Source organism: Dioscorea cayenensis, chromosome 11, assembly GCF_009730915.1.
Source record: "Dioscorea cayenensis subsp. rotundata cultivar TDr96_F1 chromosome 11, TDr96_F1_v2_PseudoChromosome.rev07_lg8_w22 25.fasta, whole genome shotgun sequence".
Classification (NCBI taxonomy): Eukaryota; Viridiplantae; Streptophyta; class Magnoliopsida; order Dioscoreales; family Dioscoreaceae; genus Dioscorea; species Dioscorea cayenensis.
In genome coordinates, this window is record NC_052481.1 from 2,984,753 (window position 1) to 3,005,114 (window position 20,362).

General features: G+C 34.2%; 5 protein-coding genes across 5 annotated transcripts; 1 reads left to right on the forward strand and 4 right to left on the reverse strand.

The window, feature by feature from the left end:
- The first annotated feature begins 194 nt into the window (after nt 1-194).
- On the forward strand, nt 195-2,285 carry LOC120272095 (cyclin-P4-1-like). Its single transcript, XM_039278837.1, has 2 exons — nt 195-746; nt 1,835-2,285. Exons 1-2 carry the CDS (start codon nt 328-330, stop codon nt 2,109-2,111), a joined length of 696 nt encoding a protein of 231 aa, XP_039134771.1. The 5' UTR covers nt 195-327; the 3' UTR covers nt 2,112-2,285.
- Nucleotides 2,286-2,379: 94 nt separating this feature from the next.
- On the reverse strand, nt 2,380-5,544 carry LOC120272094 (pentatricopeptide repeat-containing protein At1g02150). Its single transcript, XM_039278836.1, has 2 exons — nt 5,111-5,544; nt 2,380-3,874 (listed from the first exon to the last, which is right to left on the reverse strand). Exons 1-2 carry the CDS (start codon nt 5,483-5,485, stop codon nt 2,705-2,707), a joined length of 1,545 nt encoding a protein of 514 aa, XP_039134770.1. The 5' UTR covers nt 5,486-5,544; the 3' UTR covers nt 2,380-2,704.
- Nucleotides 5,545-6,714: 1,170 nt separating this feature from the next.
- Nucleotides 6,715-11,105, reverse strand: LOC120272448 (GATA transcription factor 26-like). Its single transcript, XM_039279272.1, has 7 exons — nt 10,648-11,105; nt 9,220-9,594; nt 8,364-8,682; nt 7,689-7,761; nt 7,483-7,586; nt 7,205-7,391; nt 6,715-7,122 (listed from the first exon to the last, which is right to left on the reverse strand). Exons 1-7 carry the CDS (start codon nt 10,685-10,687, stop codon nt 7,066-7,068), a joined length of 1,155 nt encoding a protein of 384 aa, XP_039135206.1. The 5' UTR covers nt 10,688-11,105; the 3' UTR covers nt 6,715-7,065.
- Nucleotides 11,106-11,550: 445 nt separating this feature from the next.
- On the reverse strand, nt 11,551-14,925 carry LOC120272520 (bax inhibitor 1-like). The gene is made up of 6 exons (XM_039279357.1): nt 14,741-14,925; nt 14,017-14,160; nt 13,829-13,920; nt 12,168-12,351; nt 11,918-12,073; nt 11,551-11,838 (listed from the first exon to the last, which is right to left on the reverse strand). The coding sequence occupies exons 1-6, from the start codon at nt 14,840-14,842 to the stop codon at nt 11,791-11,793; spliced, it is 726 nt and encodes a 241-aa protein (XP_039135291.1). The 5' UTR covers nt 14,843-14,925; the 3' UTR covers nt 11,551-11,790.
- Nucleotides 14,926-16,138: 1,213 nt separating this feature from the next.
- Nucleotides 16,139-19,209, reverse strand: LOC120271840 (protein mago nashi homolog). Its single transcript, XM_039278520.1, has 3 exons — nt 18,935-19,209; nt 17,385-17,561; nt 16,139-16,553 (listed from the first exon to the last, which is right to left on the reverse strand). The coding sequence occupies exons 1-3, from the start codon at nt 19,151-19,153 to the stop codon at nt 16,488-16,490; spliced, it is 462 nt and encodes a 153-aa protein (XP_039134454.1). The 5' UTR covers nt 19,154-19,209; the 3' UTR covers nt 16,139-16,487.
- Nucleotides 19,210-20,362: the final 1,153 nt, after the last annotated feature.

A 20,362-nucleotide genomic window follows, 5' to 3' on the forward strand; every position in this document is an offset into this window, starting at 1 on the left:
AGAGAGAATTATATTATATTTCTTTTTATCTATTTATTGCATAAATATACAAAGGCTAGCTAAATCTTTTATACACCATATTTTTTAAACAAAAATTAATGTTTTCTCTACCCTTCAGTCACACCCACAAACAACTACATGTATAATATATATATATATATATATATATATATATATATATAAAGGACCAATCAATAGCTGAGAACAACCTCCTACTTTCCCTCATAGCTCTCACTTTCAAACATCTCATTTAGAAAACCTCATCTCCTACTCCATCTACCATCTCTCTTATTCTCCTCAAACTGAGTGAGAGAGAGAGAGAGAGCAATGGCAGAAGAATGGGAGTCATCCAAAGTGTACCCAAGGGTAGTGACAACACTCTCTTCTCTTCTCCAAAGAGTAGTAGAGATCAATGAATCATCATCATCATCATCAACAACAACAAAACCATTACTATCAGTATGGACAACAACAAACAATGGAGATGAAGCAAAGGAAGAGGAAGAGGAAGAGAAGAAGAAGAATTCTTCAGTGTTTCAAGGAGTTAGAAAACCAGGGATAAGTATAAAGAAGTATTTGGAGCGCATCTTCAAGTATGCAGGATGTAGTCCAGCATGCTTTGTTGTGGCTTATGTCTACTTAGATCGTTTCACTCGACACTGTCCAAATCTCTCCATCGACTCTTTCAATGTTCATCGTCTTCTCATCACTACCGTCTTGCTTGCAACTAAGTTCTTGGATGACATGTTAGTTCTTTCTATCTCTTTTCTTCTTTGAAGAATGGTAACCTTTAACTTTTCTTCTTTCACATTACTACTACTTCTTCTTCACTCTCCCTCCTTTAGAACCTTTCATTCTTTTCTTCTTTCACATGATTACTTCTGTCTCTTCCTTTCTTTATGAATTGTAGGACAATACAATGTGTGGGAACCTTCTTTTTCTTTCCCTACTTCTTCTCTTCCTCTCTTCTTTTTCTTTGCCAATTGTATAACATTAGACTGTGTGAGAACCTTCTCCTCTCCCTCTCTCTAAACATTACTACAATGGTTGGAGAAGTTCTCTGTTCTTCTCCTTCCCTTTTTCTCATTCTCTATCTTGTCTCTTTTTATGTGTCTTTCTTCTTCTCTCCTTTATGTAAAGCATTATAATGGTGGGAGCCTTTCTAATTCTTCTATGATACAGCCTAATCATGGTTATTCCTAAGTTGTTAGCCTCTAAAACCAAGAACAAATTGTTTTCTTCCTAAATGAACTAAACCAGTTCATACTGTTATCACCTTATTCCTGAAAAAACACACAAACACAACCTTAGAGTACAGACTTGTCTTTGGTTTTCCGGTTACTACATTCTCAAGCACTTAAGAATCTTACCTAATTTTCAGCAGAAATGCTCATCTGTGGCAAAAATGTCAACGTTGCTATATGTGCAGAACATTGATGGTTGGGAAAAACTCTTGATTAATTGCTAACTAAATGCAATAATGTGCAAGAGTGGCTTGAAAGGAACTCTATGTTGAAATGGAGTGCTAATGCTTTTATTATTAATGCAGATAAAAATCAAAAACTAATTGAAACAAGTAGTTGGATCTAACCACATAAATGTGGGCCCTTTTGAACTTGTTTTTCAGCTGGCATTTCAATTGAGTAATTAGTCATATTAGTTGGGCAGTTGCCATCACACATCCTAATTGTCCTTTATTATCATAGGAACTCAATAGCATCCAAATACGCATCATGACAATGAAGTTTAAACTAATTAAATATGTGTTGAGATTTCTAAAGAACACATGAAATGTTTTGTTCTCTAACCTAAGTTTGATCTCACCATGTATCAGATACTACAACAATGCGTACTTTGCAAAAGTCGGAGGAATTAGCATGGCAGAGATGAACTTACTGGAAATCAATTTCTTATTTGGGATTCAATTTGAATTGAATGTTGCTCCCAGAGTGTTCAGCTCTTATTGCTCCATTCTGGAGAATGAAATGAGCTTTGAATCCCCCAATGCGGGTCCCAGGTTGCACTGTTTCTTATCAGAAGAAGAAACAAACATCTGCAAACAGAAGCAACTGGCTCAGAGTAACAGCAAGACAACAACGCAGTGTTCTTAGTTTGTTTAGAAAATTAAAAACATTTTGTCCCAATTCATGAGGACCTGGAGAGCTTCACTTCAGTCTTCTTTCTTCTCTGATTGTCCTTGCCATACCTGGCTTTGATTCTCTTGTGTACAGACTGGATTGTACTCATTGTTCCTTGTTGAATGTTGATAGTGAGAACTTTTGTTCTTTTGCTTGGCCCCTTAGCAGCATTTGCTAGCTATCAAAGGCTGCAATGACCTCACAAAAGATAGAGACAAAAGTGACAGGTTAGACAATCAAATTGTCTAAACAAAGGCATGGTCCACTATTTTCATTTTCATGACAGTGAGATGTAAAATATTTATAAGGTCATATAGAATTACAGAACATGGCCCTCTAGCTGGAAGTTGTTATGAATTAAAATTGGAGTTGGGACAACAGCATATGATTCAGTAGTGAAGGCAGACAATGTTCAGTCATCCCGTAAGGTGTGTGTGGTACGCCCGGAAATGTCACAACATTATCATCAGATGGAAGTATGAAATGATCCCTTTCAGATTCATAGCGATAAAACGTAGAAAACGTAATTGGATGCTCAATTTGCTTCTCAATAGTGGTTTTAATGTTCATCTTCTTCCAGGCACCATTGTGTCGGTATATGAGCTAACCAGCGACTCATACTCCACATTTTCAAGACATCCCCTTTTTTTTAGCATATCCAAAAACACATGCATGCTCTCCATGTCATTCTGTTCCTTGCAAAGTGCCAGAAAGTTTGCCACATTCACAGGCTTTGGTCTCCACAAATAATTATGTGTACCTTCAAATGAAGCAGCTTCTTGCAGACAAGACAAAGCTTCAAAGATTTGCTTCTCAAGGATATACCCTTGTGCAAGTATTTCCCATGTTATTGGTTTCGGTTTCCCACCCTTCTCAACCATGCGGTTGAGGACACTCTTGGCTTTCAAAGTTAGGCCTTGCCTGGCATACCAACCCATTAGAAGGTTGCAAATCCTTGGGTCAGGAAGTGGTGTGGTGGACAGCCATTCATCAAAGATATTCTCCGCTCCTTCATTGTCCTGCAACTTGATCAAAGCTGAAAGCATCGCTTGATAGCCAAGATTTAGTATGCTAGGAAAGCTAGACTTGTACCGGCTCCACACCCGAAATATGTCTTCTTTCTTTCCTACAGCCGCATATAACCCGAGTAGATGATTAAAAGATACCCTATTCCTTCCTGTCATTCTGATCTCTGCTTCTTTTAAATAATGAAATGCCTTCTCTTTTGCTCCTAGCTTGATATACATGGACGCGAGTGTCGTGTAAGTAGTCCAGTTTGCATTAATGCTACTGTCAGAAGCCATCTGCTCAAAAACCCATTCCATCTCCTCTAGATTCTCCATTGCTGCACAATTTGTAATCCAGATGTTATAAGAGTATACATCAAGAGGCACATTTCTCTCCCTCATTTCCTGGATGATCATGTCAATTTTTTCATGTTCTCCAACATTCATGTAAAGCGTCATCATCACATTATAAACTAATGGATCAGTTGCAAAGCCTTTCCTTTTCATTATATCAACCACAGCTTCTGCTTTTTCCTTCATTCTTGCCTTGCCATAAGCATTTACAAGAGCACCAAAGGTTCGCTTGTCTTTGAAGACCTCGGAAAGCTGTGAGAAATATTCTTCAGCTCGTGAAATGCCGTGTACTTTGGCAATTAAATCCAACTGTATTGCCAGGTCACTAGAAGTAAAATTAAATCGGGTTCCTTGGGCACCCATCCATTCATAAACCTGAGAAAACATATGGAATCACAACTTAGTAAAAGCGAAACTACCAAGTAGTTGCTAACACTTTTGGTGCCATTTTATACCATCAAATGTTAATACCGATATTTTAACTTAAAATCAGTTCTTGACATCACAAATCACACATACTATCCATAGAACTATAATCGATAACTAAGTGATATCAAGTCTAGCAATACCATGGATGCACACTCACACTCAAGCAGGTGACATCAAGTCTCATATTCATATTGCTAAAGTAACCCACATTCAAGAATTACTATTGCTGAACCATTAAATTCTACAGCCAGAAGTTTCTCCATACCAGTCAAATTAGTTCAAAAAAGCATTTTCAGATCATGAAATGAAACCAAGCTTGATGCAGGTATCCTATAGTCAAAAATTGGCAAACAATAATCTAATCAGGATAAAAATTGGAAGAAAGATAAAAAAAGATCATTAGGTTGGGTTAAAATCCTAGAGACAAAGTCAAAACCCATGCAAATAAGAAAAAAGATCAGGATAAGCGAACAAATCACATTGAAATGATAATCCCAATCCACAAAATATTGCAGAGAAAAGTTATTACCAATCACAAACATCACATCCCTAGTAAGAGGACAAGTAACTCAAAATTACATAGCTTATTTGTTAAAGAATAAGCATGATCAAACCACAACCATCGAAGGAAGCTTGAAGAAGCTATGCATAAAGGAACATAACTTCAGATATCAGACAAATAACTGAAATATCATACAAAAAGTTGACATCGCACCAAAGATAGTAGCATATGTTAACCAATGGAAAAGAAATATAAGCGGTACGATGAAATTCATCATAGATGGATGTTCAACTTCTTGGGGAGAAAGAGCAAATGTTATCCAGCAATTACAACAATCATATGATCAATGGCAAGAAGCACTTATTGCACATAGATTCAGTGCTCCATAAACTGTTATGGAAAAAAAAAAATCCTGAAATCAAGTTTTATAATTCACAATTATATGCTCTACCTCTCAGGGAGAAAGAGCAAAATGTTATTCAGCTAACTGAGCACATAGATATCAACAGATGAGGAATACAAACATCAAAGGTACAAACATGATCAATGACTACAAACACTAATCAAGCATCGACTCAGTGGTCCAAAAACCCCTTTTTTATTTTTATTTTTTTGCCTATCTAGAAATCAAGTGGCATAATACACAAATTATAAGAGAATAGCTAACAAGATCCACGGACCTCAAGGGCAAGATTAAACCTTCTGAACTTGCGAAGCTCCTTGGCAACCCGGCAGAGCTCCCACTTGCCAAGCGTCTTCTCCTCAGCCTCCCAACGCTGGAGCACGGCCGCAGTCCCGGCCTCAGGGTCCTCCATCATGGCAATCCGGCGGTAAAGCGAGCTCCATTTCAGCGCCTTTTTGTTCTCGTAGTCAACGGTTCCATAGTTGTGGACTTTGGAGATCGAGCATCGAACAAGGGCGAAATCTCGCCGGCGGCGCAACGGCTCGGAGGTGCACAACTCCCGATGATTAGAGGAGAAGCAAGGATTGTGGAAAACGTAAGGATGAGGAGAGAAGACGACTGTGCCGGCGGCCGCGAAGGCGATGAGATGCATCGTCGGAGCTCGAGCTCGAGCTCTCGCGAGGGTTTACAGGGTTTAGTGAGAGAGAGAGAGAGAGAGAGAGGATAAGGGTTGGAGATCTCGAGGCTTTGAGATTAGGACCTGATGATCAGATGAGAAGACGCATCTCGAGGCATCATATTTTAATTATTTGTGTAGTTGTTATTATTTCAATAGAGTAAGATTAACAAAATTTTCAACGTATAATACCTGAATTGGCCCTTCTATTTTTCTCTCTCTTCTTTTTTGGTCTATCTACTCAGAAATGCTCCCAAGTAGTCTCTCTACTTTTGAAAATGGTTCTATTTAATCCTTCTACTCTAAAATAGACTAATTATTTTACTTTATTTTTAAGAGTATAGGGACTAGATGAGAAAAGATTAAGGATAGAGAGATTAAATTGGGTACACATTTCGGATTAGAGAAACCAAAAGGAAAGAAAAAAAAATAAAGGGACCAATTTAGGTATTATACCAATTTTCAATAATGTCACTGTCATGTGGTAATTCGTGTAAACATGTCTAATCTTGTCGTGTCAAAATAACGATATAACACCAAAATGCTAGATATAGATACGATTATTAATCATGTTTGTCTTCCGAAACACATACATAACTCATATATAAAGCATGTAACACGATACGACCTATTTAAATTGCTTAACCCACGACACAACCCATTTAATTTGTTTTTACACAAAATCCATGAACCAACAATGATAACAAACTTGAATTAAATTCAAAATATATTAGTTCAAAATCCAACAAACATGTATCAATACTTTAAATACTTAAGTACTTAAATATCTAAAATCCAATATAGATATATATAGGCTATAATTACTTTTTTCCTTGTATATTCGTGTAAATTGTATCTTACGCATGTTGACACATTTACGACATGAAACCATTTAATTTAAACATGTTTTATTCATGTCGACCAATTTACGACACGAACCCAATTATACTAAACCCATACACACTTTAAACTATGTCATAATTGTATCAATACCCATTTTGCCACCCCTATTTTCCACTCTACTTTTTCTTTTTCTTAAAAAAAAAACATTTTTATTTAATTTTATAATAATCTATAAAATATTTAAAGACAAAATAGCCCTAGTGGTCTATAGATTCACATAGATTTGAAAAAAAAAATTGTTGACATATGTTTCAAATTGTATTCCAAGACAACCAAAATCAGTTTTTAAAATAAAATGATCAAAGAAGAACAAAATATATGCATATATAGTCATAAGAGAAAAATAAAATAAAATAAAATTGAAGAAGAAACAAAGCCAACCATCATTCATAGAGTTACCAAACAGTAACATAAACCAATGATGTATGATTAAATGAGTTTGCATTCGATCTCCGGCCGAACTAATCGGACCTGTTGTTCTTTGTTTCATGTCAGTATGCAGGTTGATATTCATAAGCAGATCGAATTTGCGCCTAAAGCCAGAAATATCAGTCTTTCTGCATTTTCTTTTCAAGCTCGTCATCACATTGTTCGACGCTGTACATTTCAAAGATGAAAGCTGTGAAAATTAACCCGAATAGTTTTGGTATCAACTAGCAAACGGTCGTTTCATCGATGCCATGTTTAGATGTTTTTTGGTGTTTCACATCCTGATACAAATTAAAAGAAGAAATAAGTTCAGAAGACTGTTTGCAAGCATGTTAAAAGTTTGCCGTGCAGATCGACTCGTACCTTCAACTGTTCATATTGCTCTACCCATCGAGCTTTTTCGGTATTATTGAGCACAAGATTCTTCAAATTGTTGCATTCTTTGGCATCGACTCCGGACAGGGAGAGATCAAAGATACCTTCGAGAAGGAGTTGCTGGAAACAATGCAAGTCCTCCAGGAATTGAGGACTGAAGAACATACTCTTAAGGCTGCCATTATAGACAAAAGTATCGAGATGATTGGAAAAAATTTATTGAATGTATGTTATTAAACCAACAATGAAATAAAAATAGAATGAACCTTGTCTGAGTTTTGGCAGTGTCAGCAGAGGGCAGGAATTTTATCAGTAGCTGTTGCTCTTCGTCAGAAAAAAGACTCGAGAAAGCCTCGAAGCTAATAACATCCTACTCCAAGAATATAAAATATCAATTTGAACAAAAAGATAAGCATTCTAATAAACATTTGTTTCGGTATCATGAGAACAAAACTTGAAGGTCAAATCTTACTTTTAGATCGATGCGACTCAAGGGTGAATCTCTGCCTTGCAAAACATACAACTTCTCGCATTCAGAAATATCACTGTGAAGGTATCGAACTGTTTATATTCATTTCGAACTCACAGCGGTTCTAAGAGTAGCATTAGGGTAATTAGAGGATGGAGGAGAGGTGCAACCACTTCAGCAGCAAGTTGATTTCCTTGTCGTATTTATTTAGATTTATGTAAACAAGTGCAAACAAGTGAACATAGACAATAGATTCAAAATGGTCAGGCAAACAAGTGCAAACATCAGTGAACAATTAACCAAAGATGATTCTACAGATAATAGACAAAAGATTTTTATTTTTTGGCTCAATAGCATTCATAATTTAATAATCATAAAGAAACAACCATGAAATTAATATTCAAGTAAAAGATCGAATTCATTTTTCATATATTCTAAGTCAACTATCTAGAAATTAATGAGCCAGAGAAAGACTCAGTCTTGGACTGGAAAATAAAAATTCGATAACTGAAGCAAACAACTGGCATGATATTATGTCTGCTGATCATTGTAGTTTGATGATGTTAAGCAATGAATTAACAATTCTTTAAAATGAAAATGCATACAAGGACACATAGCAAAACAAGAAGAGACAATTAAAAAGGAAAATGTTTGTGCTTGCTTGTGGCATACACTAACCTTGTATACACCTTGTTTTCATTGTACAACTTGTCATTGATAGGAAAAGAGCTTGCTTCTGATTCCTCCTCTACAACTTTTGAGTTCGGAAGCCTAATGAGAACGCCACCATGGCCGATTTCAGCCGAGGCACTCAGATTTTCATTTTCATAAAGGAGATCACTGTCAGTGATTTCCGAAATGTTTGATGACTGCTGTTCGCACATAATGGAATATAGATCCCTTCTTAGCTTTTCAACCGAAGAGGGCTTTGGCCGAGGAATGCATGCTCTTTTCCTTGATGGAACTACTGGTTCCCAGACAACCGATTGCTGTGAAGCTAAAAGAATAATGTACAAACATAAGTCAGTAACAGCAGAATATCAGTTTGAAGAAAATAAGTAAAACATTAGTAAAAGTAAGAATCATATCCAAGCTTAAGAGAGAAATGAACTTAAGATAAGCTGATGCAGGTACAAAGAAAAAGGCTGAATCCTTGAACAATCAATATAGAATAAAATCAAGCACCAGAACACAATGGTAAAGACATTAAACAAAAGTAAGAAAGCAGTAACTTAAAACTTATATGCAGAGGGTAAATGCAACTGATAGGACCATAAAAATGAGAAAGAAAAAATGCTTAATTACCGAAAGTTGAACCATAATATTATTTCATATTCATTCGATCCACTCAATTTTAGGCAACTAACCTAGTAGAGCTAAAGGAAAAGAATGAACAGACATAAATGTCGAATTACATTTTCCTCCAATCCAAATTATTATAATGTGCTAATAGCTCAAAATAATAAGCTTGGGATTCCTTTAATTACCGCGTAACTTCACAAGATAATTAGTAAACAGAGAAAGGCTTCGAGACCTGTCAAATCATTCATATCTGATGCGGCAAAATATGCACAACCCTCTGAAAAAGATATCGCTGATCCAGAACTGGATCGATTGCTAACATCTTCGTCAAAAAATTTTTGGAAGTTTTGTCCACAATATGGTGTTTCATGTTCAATTTCTTCGGTAACATTCTCTTGCATCCTTCTGTGAATTCTCTGCTCCTTGATCTTAGATGAAAAAATTTTCAGTTTGGGTGCTTCAGGCACTTTAGTTCCCTCCAGGTTCTTATGTTCACGAGCTTGAAATGGGAAGTAGTTTGTCAGTGTGCCCTTTGTTCTCCATCTCGACCCACAAGCATTGCATAACACTGGTTTTTCTGGTGGTCCATTACGCCAAAGAGGAGTACCTGTTGCATGAATTTAAAGCACAAAACCATAACATAAGATACAAAACTGACACATACCATTCAAATATTACCTAGTTCTTTTGTTATCAAAAGAAAGCAATCATCCGGAGATGTGCTTGTTAAAGATAAACACAAAGGAACCAATTGACAACAAATCGCTAATTTGATAGAGATTAGAAAGACTTGACAATACACCATCCAACCAAATATTTATATAGCACAGTTCACATTAATTTGTTATTCTAAATGTAAACATCTTGCAAACATAAGTGAGTGAGAACTAAGAGACAAGATGCATTAACAACAAGCAAAGTGTCATTCAGATGACAAGCACTGAATTAATCTAAAGATAATGATATTGAAGTGTCTTTCAGATGACAAGCAAAGTAGAACAGATCCACAAAATTTGAAGTACTACCTTATCCAAGAAATTTTAGAGAACATCAATAGGAGTGAAATTTGAGATCTGCATTGCTAAACCATAGAGAGCTCCTAAGAGCAAACACCTTCATATGTATGGAACCAAATTATTTACACAAATTCATTGTAATCCTAAAATTCACACAAAAAAATCTTCTTGTGGGTGAAGTCAAAGACTGAATAACAAAGTCTTTCTCTTGGAAAAATTTGTGTTAATTCATGCTCATTCATTCAAAACCACAGAAAGAAATCATCAAGGACCATGTTAATTCCCTCAAACAAGTCCTGTATGAGGATGACAGCCCATCAGACCCTCTCACAGAGTAGTTCAACCAGCAAACACCAAAAAAGGGGTCAAATTAAGAACATTAAGACCACCAGGTAGGAGTATAATCAAGAAGTGAGCCCCAATACACACACAAACACAAACAAGGAATGGAAAACATGTAAAGAATGCAACCAAACTGGAAGAAGAAGAAGAAGAAGAAGAAAATGAACAATTGTTAACATGTTCATCCACTTTAAGGTTGCAGAAAACAGATCCAAATTCCTCCATACTTCAAAAACAACCAATCAACAAAAAGAAAGAAAGAAAAATAAAGAAAAAGAAGAAGAATTGGAACAAGAGCTCACTTGTGGCTCCACAGTGATGGCAAGGCCCCTGCTTTCCCATGCCAAACTCAAAACAAAAATAATGAAAATAATGGACCAAAAAAGAAAAAGAAGAAAGAACTAGACAAAATTCTCAACAAAGAAACATATAAATGTATGTAGATAATTCTCTAAAGCCTTGATAGAAGGTCCTTTTGTCTTGGAAAAAAAAAAAAGGAAAGAAAAAGAGGAAGAGAGAAAGAAGGTGCATGTACGTGGTGTGGTAGTTCGTTTAATCCCACACAACACAAAGAAGAAGAGAAGAAGAAGATGATGATGATGAAGAAGAAAAGTAAACAGTAGAATCCAATGGAATGAAAGAGAGAGAGAGAGAGAGTGAGTTTTTACAGAGAGAGTGAAGGCGAGGAGGAATCCATTAAATATAGAGAGAAGGGGGGGGTGAGGAAAAGGAAAGAAAGGTGCCTCCTTTTCAATGTTTTGTGTGGGAGTGTGTGACGACCTGCTTCCTTCTCTCTCTCTCTCTCTCTCTCTCTCTCTCTCATTATGTTTGTTCTTTTTCAATTCTACGGCTCCCTCACGTGATCTGCGCGTGATTAACGTCTTGCCTCCCTCACTACCACACTTGACAGTATAAAATGTTCTGTTATTTTATTTTTTTAATTATTCCTTTTATCTTTCTTATCTGTTGAAAATGATATCCAAATACTGAGATTTAATGGCCAAGCATTAGTGTGTGTTTCTCTTATTCTGAAGAGTGACACAACTGATGTTCTAAATTCTAATCAACGGAAAAACATTTGAAAATTGGCCACCTTATCACTCTAAACAGTTTGATCACAACATCCAACAACCAAGCTTAAAATAATTAACAATATATATATATATATGAATGCACAGCACAAAGAGAAGTGAGAGAGAGAGAGAGAGAGAGAGCCAGAGAAGTTGTTGAAACTTTTGAGTCAAAAGGTATTTATTACATATCTAAAGAAAAAGCTATTAACAGTCATCACCACCTGAAATCTAAACTTTGGGCCTTCACATAGTTTTGAAGATACTGTTGTTTCAACATAAGAGGTAAAGAAGAATCATCTCAAAATGCACTATCAGAAGAAGCATTTCCACTGTCCAGAGAGGAAACAGTGGAAAGACCAAGCCTAGTGTTGTTTAAGATGATCTCTTCTTCTTCTTCCTTTCATTCTCCTCCTTCCTCAGCTGTGCAAAGAAGTGGTAACATAAGTAAGATGAGCATTAGTATAAAAGATTAACAATAACAACTCTACCACCAGCTTACCATGATTTCTACAATTCTAGCAAACACGGCTACAAAATCAGTGAACAGAAGGAGAGCATGCTGCACATAGTCAAGGTCTCCGTTATGACCCCTCTCAATAATGTACTGTGTGTCGAACACAATGTACCCGAGGAATACCACCAGTCCAAAGTAGAGCTGCAGAAGGTAACATCGGTAAAGAAACATCACATGGCAAATAACAAGATGAAAAACTGTGTTTTAGCGTTTTGATGGAGATTAGTTGAATTACCTCAACAGTGTAGGCAAGGGAAGAACCAAAGATTATAGTGGCAATACCAAGCCAGAGGAGAATAGTAAGGCAAGATGACAGAATGCCTCCCAAGAAAAGGAACTCCCGGCGCTTAGCTATAATAGCAGCTCCCGAGAAACATCCAAAGGCGATAGCAGTGCCAACAAATGCAGTCACCAGTATGCTACAAGTTCAGCACAAAGAGAACAGAAATGTGAGTTACCAACTTATTTGGTATGATTACACAATAAGAGCTCTGCATAGTTAACATTGTGGACTTCTCCGAATAAAAACAAAAGGGTAGACAGCCATTCACACATCCATCCAAAGGTCTTCAAACTTAAGTGTTATGAATATAAGGACATAGAAAAGGATCTCATTTTGGTCCACCACTGGGGCACAATAATGCTGAAAGACGGATGAAACTCATTGAAACATCATATTAAAGATAATTGACCACTGACTCATGTTCGTGCTTGCGGAGGAAATATACAATAATCCAAGACCTCTACATTACCGAATATACCTCCTTGTACTATAACTGAGATGGAGTTAAAAATACAAAGTTTTTAGTAGTGACCCTTACTGAAATTTCCAGTTTCTTAAATAATAATACTGCTTAATTGCAGCATTCATGGGACTGAGCTTAACACATTCAGATAGGTATTGCTGTACTAGTAGCATAATCTTGAAAACATTTAAGCAAAATGCAAACATAGACAACATAACTGCACAAAACTACAAATATAAAAGACAAGTATACCATCTCAATGATAAACAGTTACTATGCAGAAAAGCAACAACAACACAAAGCTAGAACTAAATACACCTATATGAACACAAATAAATCACACTGTAATAATCACACAACATGCCGGTGTTTCACAGTACAAAGAAATCAATAATTAAATATAACTGAGATCCTAAACAACAGGCAGAACATGTATATCCGCACCTTGCATAGAAAGGCAAAGCAAGAACACCAAGAGAGAGGCGAAGATGGATCAGTATGAACAAAGAGTATACATAAATTAATGCACTAATTACACAGAAAGTAATAAGCAACAAAAATAACTATACAATTAAACATGTAACACACATTTTAAAAAAAATACCCTGTAACTAAACATCACTGAGATCCTGAAATACAGGCAAATCGTGTAGCTGATACACACATATTGCACAAAAAAACATTGCAAGAGCACAAATCAAGGGGCAAAGATGCATCATCATGAGCACATACCAGAAATGAATAAATGTTCTCATTACAAAATTGTAATTCACAATATAAATAACTCTATAATGAGACCAATACTATGCAGACATAGGCAATTTCATAGCTGAGAACCTCAAATGCATGCAAATCATGTAACCCATACACACCTATTGCTTTGAAAAGCAAAGCAAGAAACCAAGATTCATCACTACGAACAAACAGTAGGCATGAATGAAGGTACTATTTACACAGAATACAATCCACAATCAATAAACTGTATAACTATTGGACAAATAATACACAAATAAAAACAACACCACGACTATACATCACTGAGAACCCCAAACACAGGCAAATCATCAAACTGATACACATGCAATTCAGTAGACTAAGATAACTCAAGAAGCAAGCCAACCAACATAAAGGAGAATGAGCAGAACATTACCTTGGATTCACTTCAATAGCCACTTCTACCAGAAGACCAAAAACAGCCCCATATGAGAGGGCAGACACCATCAAAAGACCAAATTTCTTCCTCTGCCATCACATGAAAGTCAAATAAACATCAATATAAATCAGACAACAAATCACATATCAACAGAAAGCATATTGTAATCAAGAATAAAATCACACCTCTTCCTGTGGTGGTGAGAATATCAACCACATCCCAGTCCCAAGAAATCCTAAAGCAGTCAGTAATCCCCCAATGTTGAACAAGATATGCAAGTAAGATCCCACAGCAGCAGAAGCTAAGGCACAACATAGTGTCAGGTATACCTGCATCATCAAACACCATCAGAATTCAATGTCCAAATTCAAAACCCTAAAAAGGGCTTATAAAAGCCCTAAGATCACTATTTCAAGATAAAGACAAGATCCCCAATCAAAACCCCAGGAATTCCTTGAGAATACCCTGAGATCACGATTCCATGACAATCGAGCAAAAAATCAGCGAAATAGTAAGAAATAATCGCGCGTCTACCAATCCATGTACCAAATCACTCAAGGAACAATCTGAATAAGAAAGAACAAGATCCGAGTCCAAGAATCAACAAACCCCTCAAGAAAAAGAGAACCATAACTTAACAAAATAAGGGTTTCCATCCAAAAATCCCAAGGTCACAAGATCCCAATTCCAAACCCTAGCAACTCCTAAGATCACGAACACTAGATAACTCAAACAACAATCAAAATAAGCGATAATTCCAAGAAAAGAACAAATGTAAATCAAACAAAAAGATAACGCCAGATTAACAAAAATATGTGACTCAATTTCAAAAATTACCCATAAAACAACGACAAAACAAACAAATCAAAAGAAAAAAATCGCAGAAAAATTAAGATTAAGAAAACTTACAAGCTTGAGGTGATTCTGCACAACTGGAGAGATTTCTCGAAGATTCTTGAGGGAGTCATAGCTCCACGACGACGATGGTGTAGACTGGAAGAAGGAATCCATGGCGAACGAACGAACGATCGAGCGAATCGAGCGAACAAAGACGAAGACTTGAGAACCTAAAAAAGAGAACTTTGCGATTGAAATGAAAGGACCTCTAAATATATATATATATATATAAGCACTGAAAAAGAAAGGCTTAATTACCAAACTGCCACTCAGCAACCGCCTTGAATTATCTAGAAAAGTCCAGAAATTTACGAATATTTATTAATTTATTGGTTGGAACACGTCATGCCTTATTTTTATAATTATTTTTATTATTGGATATATATTTAATGCAGCTTAAATCTTAATGAGAAATTAAATATATATTTTTAGAAATTAGACTTTGTGGTCATTTAGGTTACGTGGGAGAAGATTATTGGCTTGACTACGTGTTAAGTTGGTTTATCAATGATTATTTTATTAATTTAAATAATTATTAAAAAAATATTTTTTTTAAACTCATTCCGATTATTTTTCCTTCCTATCCAATGTCCAACATTAAATCTAAATTTAGAATAAAACATTTATTAAAAATTTTTTGAATATCTATTAACAATTGAATCCCTGTTAAATTTTTAATAACTGATAAAAGTTTAAATTACAAGTGAAAGCATATTTTTAAGCACGCTATTATTATTATCATTATTATTATTATTATTATTATTATTATAAGTGCAAGGATGCGTTAGTGCAAACGTCATGTATTTTTGGTCATCCTAATTGTAGTAATTAATTTAATTTTTTTTATGACTATAATTTTCTTTCTGATTGAACCTTTTCAATTATGTAATATTAATTATTCTTTATGTTAATATTAATTGTTCTCCTCAATTTCCTCAAGCGATATTTGGCATTAGATTATTCCTTGTTTATATATAGTATCAATTTGAAACAATAATATTCAATAAAAATGCAATAACATTTCACAATTATATTTTTTTTCTAATTACACATAGTTGTTTTTGTCTAAAACAATAAAATGATCATAACTTGAAAATTCTTATTCAAATTATAAAAATTGGCATATATTGAATAGTGAATATTATAATAGCCAAATTTCAACAGAATTTATAAAGTATATTTAAATTGTAAACTCATTAATTTTAATAGGACCCACAAAACTTCACAAACTTAAAAATTGGCTATTCAAGATTAAAGAGAATAAAATTATAAATATAAACATAATCATCTTATAAAAAATGAATAAGAATGTATAAAACTATTTTAGCAAATAATTTTTAGATATATTAGTTTAATGTTATTTAATTTAATAATAATACTTTAAAAAATCAATACTAAAAACAATAATAATAACGTTGAACAATGATGAATGTATTAACCAATCCAAACAAGGATAGCACAAGCTGACATCCAAACAAAACACCAAAGATATATATAAAATTGTAAACACAATAACCAGATGAGCAAATAAAACTAACTCTGTTCACTCTCATACATCACCAAGCATGATAGTCAAATGTATGATGCTCATCACCTGCATAGATGAATTACTTTGTTATAAAGTCAACAAGTCAGAAAATACGATAGCCATTTAACTGTATTTACGCTCACGTATTGAGTACCTTAACTCAATGCTCTCCATTAAACAGAGAAGAGTTCGAACCAAAGAACATGAGCAAAGATATTGATTAGAAGAAGTTCAGGATTGGATGGGCTTGATCTTAAAGTGCAGCGAGATCAGGGAGAACACAAAGCACTTCAGGTCCTGTTGACAAAACATACATGTGTAAGCAACTAATCTTCAAGAAGGCTAGAAATTAATATAGTTAAAAACTAGTCGCGTAATCACATATTATTTGTGGAATATAATGCAAGAAATCTACATCTAGAGAGAAAACTCTGTGCTTTATCTCATTACTGTAATTGTTCATATTCGAAGAATTATGGCATGCCATCTATAAAATTTTTTACTTACATATATACCTTGTAACAAGTGATAGTTATCAACTAAAATCATTTGATGAAGGTTTTATCTACAATTTGAAGTGATTGCGTACTAACATTGCCAATAATTTGTTTCATTAATGGTGCAACCCTATGAATTTTTTCTTTCCAATTTATTAAAAAAGAAAGTATGTGCAAGAAACAAGATATTATCCAGTTTTCCTGAAATTTAATAAGAAAAGTATCAGGCCTTCTAGTAATGTGTGAAAGTGAACAAGAGTTAGATAAGCAGCATATTGGAAACTAAACAAGTAAATTTTCAAGATTATTTTTTATTCATTACAATTGAATTTCAAGACAGTAGTAACAAATTATTTAGACAATCAAACTAGAAAATCTGTTCAAAAGTTTATGCACCACGCCGGCACCTAACAAAATTTAGTAAAAGGCCACTTATCACCACAAATGACCGATAACTCGGGGGATTATACATTAAATATTATTTCCAAGCAATCCAAATTTCTTAAAAGTACATCAGAAATAATCAACTGATGGAAATTTTAGCTGACAAATAACAGTCAAAATACGAGCCAAATATGAACATAAATAAGCTCCAGGTTAAATTTGCCAAAATGATTTCAAATGAACAAACCTGAACAAGGTAGTAGAATATGCGAAGTCCTTCTGGATCTTTGCTGCTCTGCACATCAACAAGGGATCCAATCTTGGAGGTGGTGAAGGAGATATGCTCATTGCCCATAACTATCTCCAGCTCTTGCCTACCAACCCTATCAGGTTCCGGCCAGTTATTGTCATCTTCCTTCATTATCTAAAGTCCAACCAAATAAAGAAATTGCATCTTAATTACAAAATATACGGAGCATAAAGAAAGTTGCAAAAAGGCAAAAACATTCTTTAAAAAAAAACACCCACCCAACAATAATTAATGAGGTAACCAAAATCTGTAAAAGACAATTCAAGACGAACTAAATTCAACCCCAAATCAAGGAACCCAAGATAATGATTTTAACTTGAAATACATCATGAGTGAAAATTTTAAATCTAAAACCACGAAGAGCAGACCTTTATCAGAAATATATAGCTAGTAATTGTGGTGGTAACTAAATCAGCACAAAAAGTTGTGACTTCACCAGCATTATCAACAATTTATTAAACTCTACTCTCTACTTAGATTATTTGGCCAGTGAATATAACACCATTACAAATTCCTTCCTTGCTTAATCTCATACCAAGTACAGTCAGAGAATAAGAACTGCAACATAATTCTAATTTCACACAAGTTCAACGGTCGTGGTCTTTCGTCTATATGTGAAAAAAATACATAGCATTGATGAATTCCCAGAATAAGATTACAATATGGATAAAACAAAGCCAAAATCAAACACATCTACATACTGAAATTTCAAAGACTTGAACTGAAATGACAAAGAAAAGTAAAACAAAAGAGTCAATAAATGAGAAAGTTCAGAAACAACATCTTTCCTTTCTTCTTCTCACCATAAAACATACCAAATCAAAACATAGGGTTTTGTAATTAATCCAATCAGCCAAGTGAATTCATATGGTCATCATATCTATAACCAAAATATTGAGATTCAATATTTAAAGATAAATAGAAGCATATCAGACATCAAAAAAAAAAAATCTTTAACTAGAAAACCTATCATTTTCTCCATCTAATTTTGCCAAAAATATTAAAAAACAAAGTTTTGGTCACAAAAACCCTAGTTCATGCCCTAAAAACATCAAATTCGGAAACAACAAGCAAATTTCTCACAAAAATGGATAAGACAAAGGATCAAAAGAACAATCAGCCAAGTGAGTTCATATGGTCATATCTATAACAGAAATATTGAGATTCAATATTTAAAGATAAATAGAAGCATATAAAACATCAAAAAATCCTTAACTAGAAAACCTATCAATCCTATCACTAGTTTATATATTTTTCTCCATCTAATTTTGCCGAAATATTAAAAAACAAAATTTTGGTCACTAAAACCCTAGTTCATGCCCTAAAAACATCAAATTCAGGAAGAACAAGCAAATTTCTCACAAAAAAAGAAACTAAGACAAAGGGTCAAAAGAACGAACACCGATGATAACACCAAACCCTAGAAAAAAAAATCATAGATCTATAATCAGGAACCAACGATACACAACATCGAAGAGAGAGCAGACCTCGGAATCAGCGATGATGCGACGGCACTCGCGGAGGACGGCGGGGGTGAGGAAGACCTCCTTGCGAATCATGGTGTCGTTCTTGTAGTTGGAGTTGTTGGCATAGCGGAGTTTCCCATCAGGGCGGAACTCGAACTCAAGGAACTCATGGCCGAACTTCCCCTTGTGCCCTACGTAGTATCGCAAGTAGAACTCCTCTTGATCGCCGTTGTTCGCCATTGACGCCGCCGCCACCGCCGCCGAGCTCTCTCTCTCTCTCTCTCTCTTTCGCAAATGCTCTTCGTGATATCGACTATCAAGAACACTGGGCTACGATCTTATTACACGTGTAATTTGAGATCTGTGCAAACCATTTTAAAAAATAAACAATAAAAAATAAAATTTTATTTATTTTTTCTTAGTAGAAATAATTACAATTTTCTTAATTTACTTCTTTTTTAATCTGTCAAATAGTAAAATAAAACTCATTTTTCTCCTTTTTGTAATAAATAATTTTAATAAAAATTAGAGAAAAGTTATGTGTTAAAATCTTGTGTTTGAATTTGAGTGTACTATGTTTAGACTTTGGATTTTTTTTATTTTTTTATTTTTAAATAAATGTGAATGGAAGCTTCAGCATTAAATTGGAAGGAAATGAAATCTGAGCTTTTCAGTTGAGAGAAATATAAATTGCCATTCTTCTATTATTCTAGTGGTAATTTACTAACATTTTTTAAATAAGTAGTTTGAGTGGTTGTTGAAACTATTAAATGTTATTTTTAAGTCATTTTAAATGTTTAATTTAAGTACTAAAATTAAATTATTATGTATAAATGACTACCTTTATTAAATGGAAAAAAATATATAAATATATAACTAATTGCAAATAATTAAAACAATTTTCCAACTCCTATATATAATTAAGTATGGAAAGAGATACTCATTTAATTTCCTTTTTTAATTGTTCTTGATCAATGAAATATAATAGGATGCCAATATTTTTATCAAGACTATATACATATATTGTATTGGTTTTTTGTATGATACATAATGTATTTGCCATAATTACTTAAGTAGAATACTTTTCATGTTAAATTACATTCTTTTTAATTTTGACTTTAGTTGTGTATTCTCAATTACTAATTGGAAATAATCTATTTCATACTCATTCAAAATTTCCCATTTCTGTTTTTCTTAACAAATATTTACCAAAGTCCTCCAAGTCCTTTTTATTTTATTTAAATAATGAATTCAATCAATATCGAAAGGGATTTATGATGGATGTAGACTCATATCTAATGAATTCCCAAGACCAAATCCACCAAAATTTAATTAGCCACACAAAAGTCAACAAGATAACAAATAAAGCCAATTACACAACCAATAAAAAAAATTAGGTGATTAAGGAAATTAAAAACTAATAATAATAACAAATATTTATTTCTCAAC

What these genes read in the sequence shown, in the direction of transcription:
- LOC120272448 (XM_039279272.1), bottom strand. Translation starts at nt 10,687, where the DNA reads ATGGGAAAGCAGGGGCCTTGCCATCACTGTGGAGCCACAA. An exon ending in AGATATGAATGATTTGACAG is followed by an intron (nt 8,683 to 9,219) that starts GTCTCGAAGCCT and finishes TTATTCTTTTAG; the next exon opens with CTTCACAGCAATCGGTTGTC. An exon ending in ACTGCCAAAACTCAGACAAG is followed by an intron (nt 7,392 to 7,482) that starts GTTCATTCTATT and finishes CTATAATGGCAG; the next exon opens with CCTTAAGAGTATGTTCTTCA.
- LOC120272094 (XM_039278836.1), bottom strand. Translation starts at nt 5,485, where the DNA reads ATGCATCTCATCGCCTTCGCGGCCGCCGGCACAGTCGTCTTCTCTCCT. An exon ending in GGTTTAATCTTGCCCTTGAG is followed by an intron (nt 3,875 to 5,110) that starts GTCCGTGGATCT and finishes ATGTTTTCTCAG; the next exon opens with GTTTATGAATGGATGGGTGC.
- LOC120272520 (XM_039279357.1), bottom strand. Translation starts at nt 14,842, where the DNA reads ATGGATTCCTTCTTCCAGTCTACACCATCGTCGTCGTGGAGCTATGAC. An exon ending in TGCAGAATCACCTCAAGCTT is followed by an intron (nt 14,161 to 14,740) that starts GTAAGTTTTCTT and finishes TTGATGATGCAG; the next exon opens with GTATACCTGACACTATGTTG. An exon ending in CCCTTGCCTACACTGTTGAG is followed by an intron (nt 12,074 to 12,167) that starts GTAATTCAACTA and finishes TACCTTCTGCAG; the next exon opens with CTCTACTTTGGACTGGTGGT.
- LOC120271840 (XM_039278520.1), bottom strand. Translation starts at nt 19,153, where the DNA reads ATGGCGAACAACGGCGATCAAGAGGAGTTCTACTTGCGATACTACGTA. An exon ending in GCATCATCGCTGATTCCGAG is followed by an intron (nt 17,562 to 18,934) that starts GTCTGCTCTCTC and finishes GTTGGACTTTAG; the next exon opens with ATAATGAAGGAAGATGACAA. An exon ending in TATTCTACTACCTTGTTCAG is followed by an intron (nt 16,554 to 17,384) that starts GTTTGTTCATTT and finishes TTTTGTCAACAG; the next exon opens with GACCTGAAGTGCTTTGTGTT.
- LOC120272095 (XM_039278837.1), top strand. Translation starts at nt 328, where the DNA reads ATGGCAGAAGAATGGGAGTCATCCAAAGTGTACCCAAGGGTAGTGACA. An exon ending in ACTAAGTTCTTGGATGACAT is followed by an intron (nt 747 to 1,834) that starts GTTAGTTCTTTC and finishes ACCATGTATCAG; the next exon opens with ATACTACAACAATGCGTACT.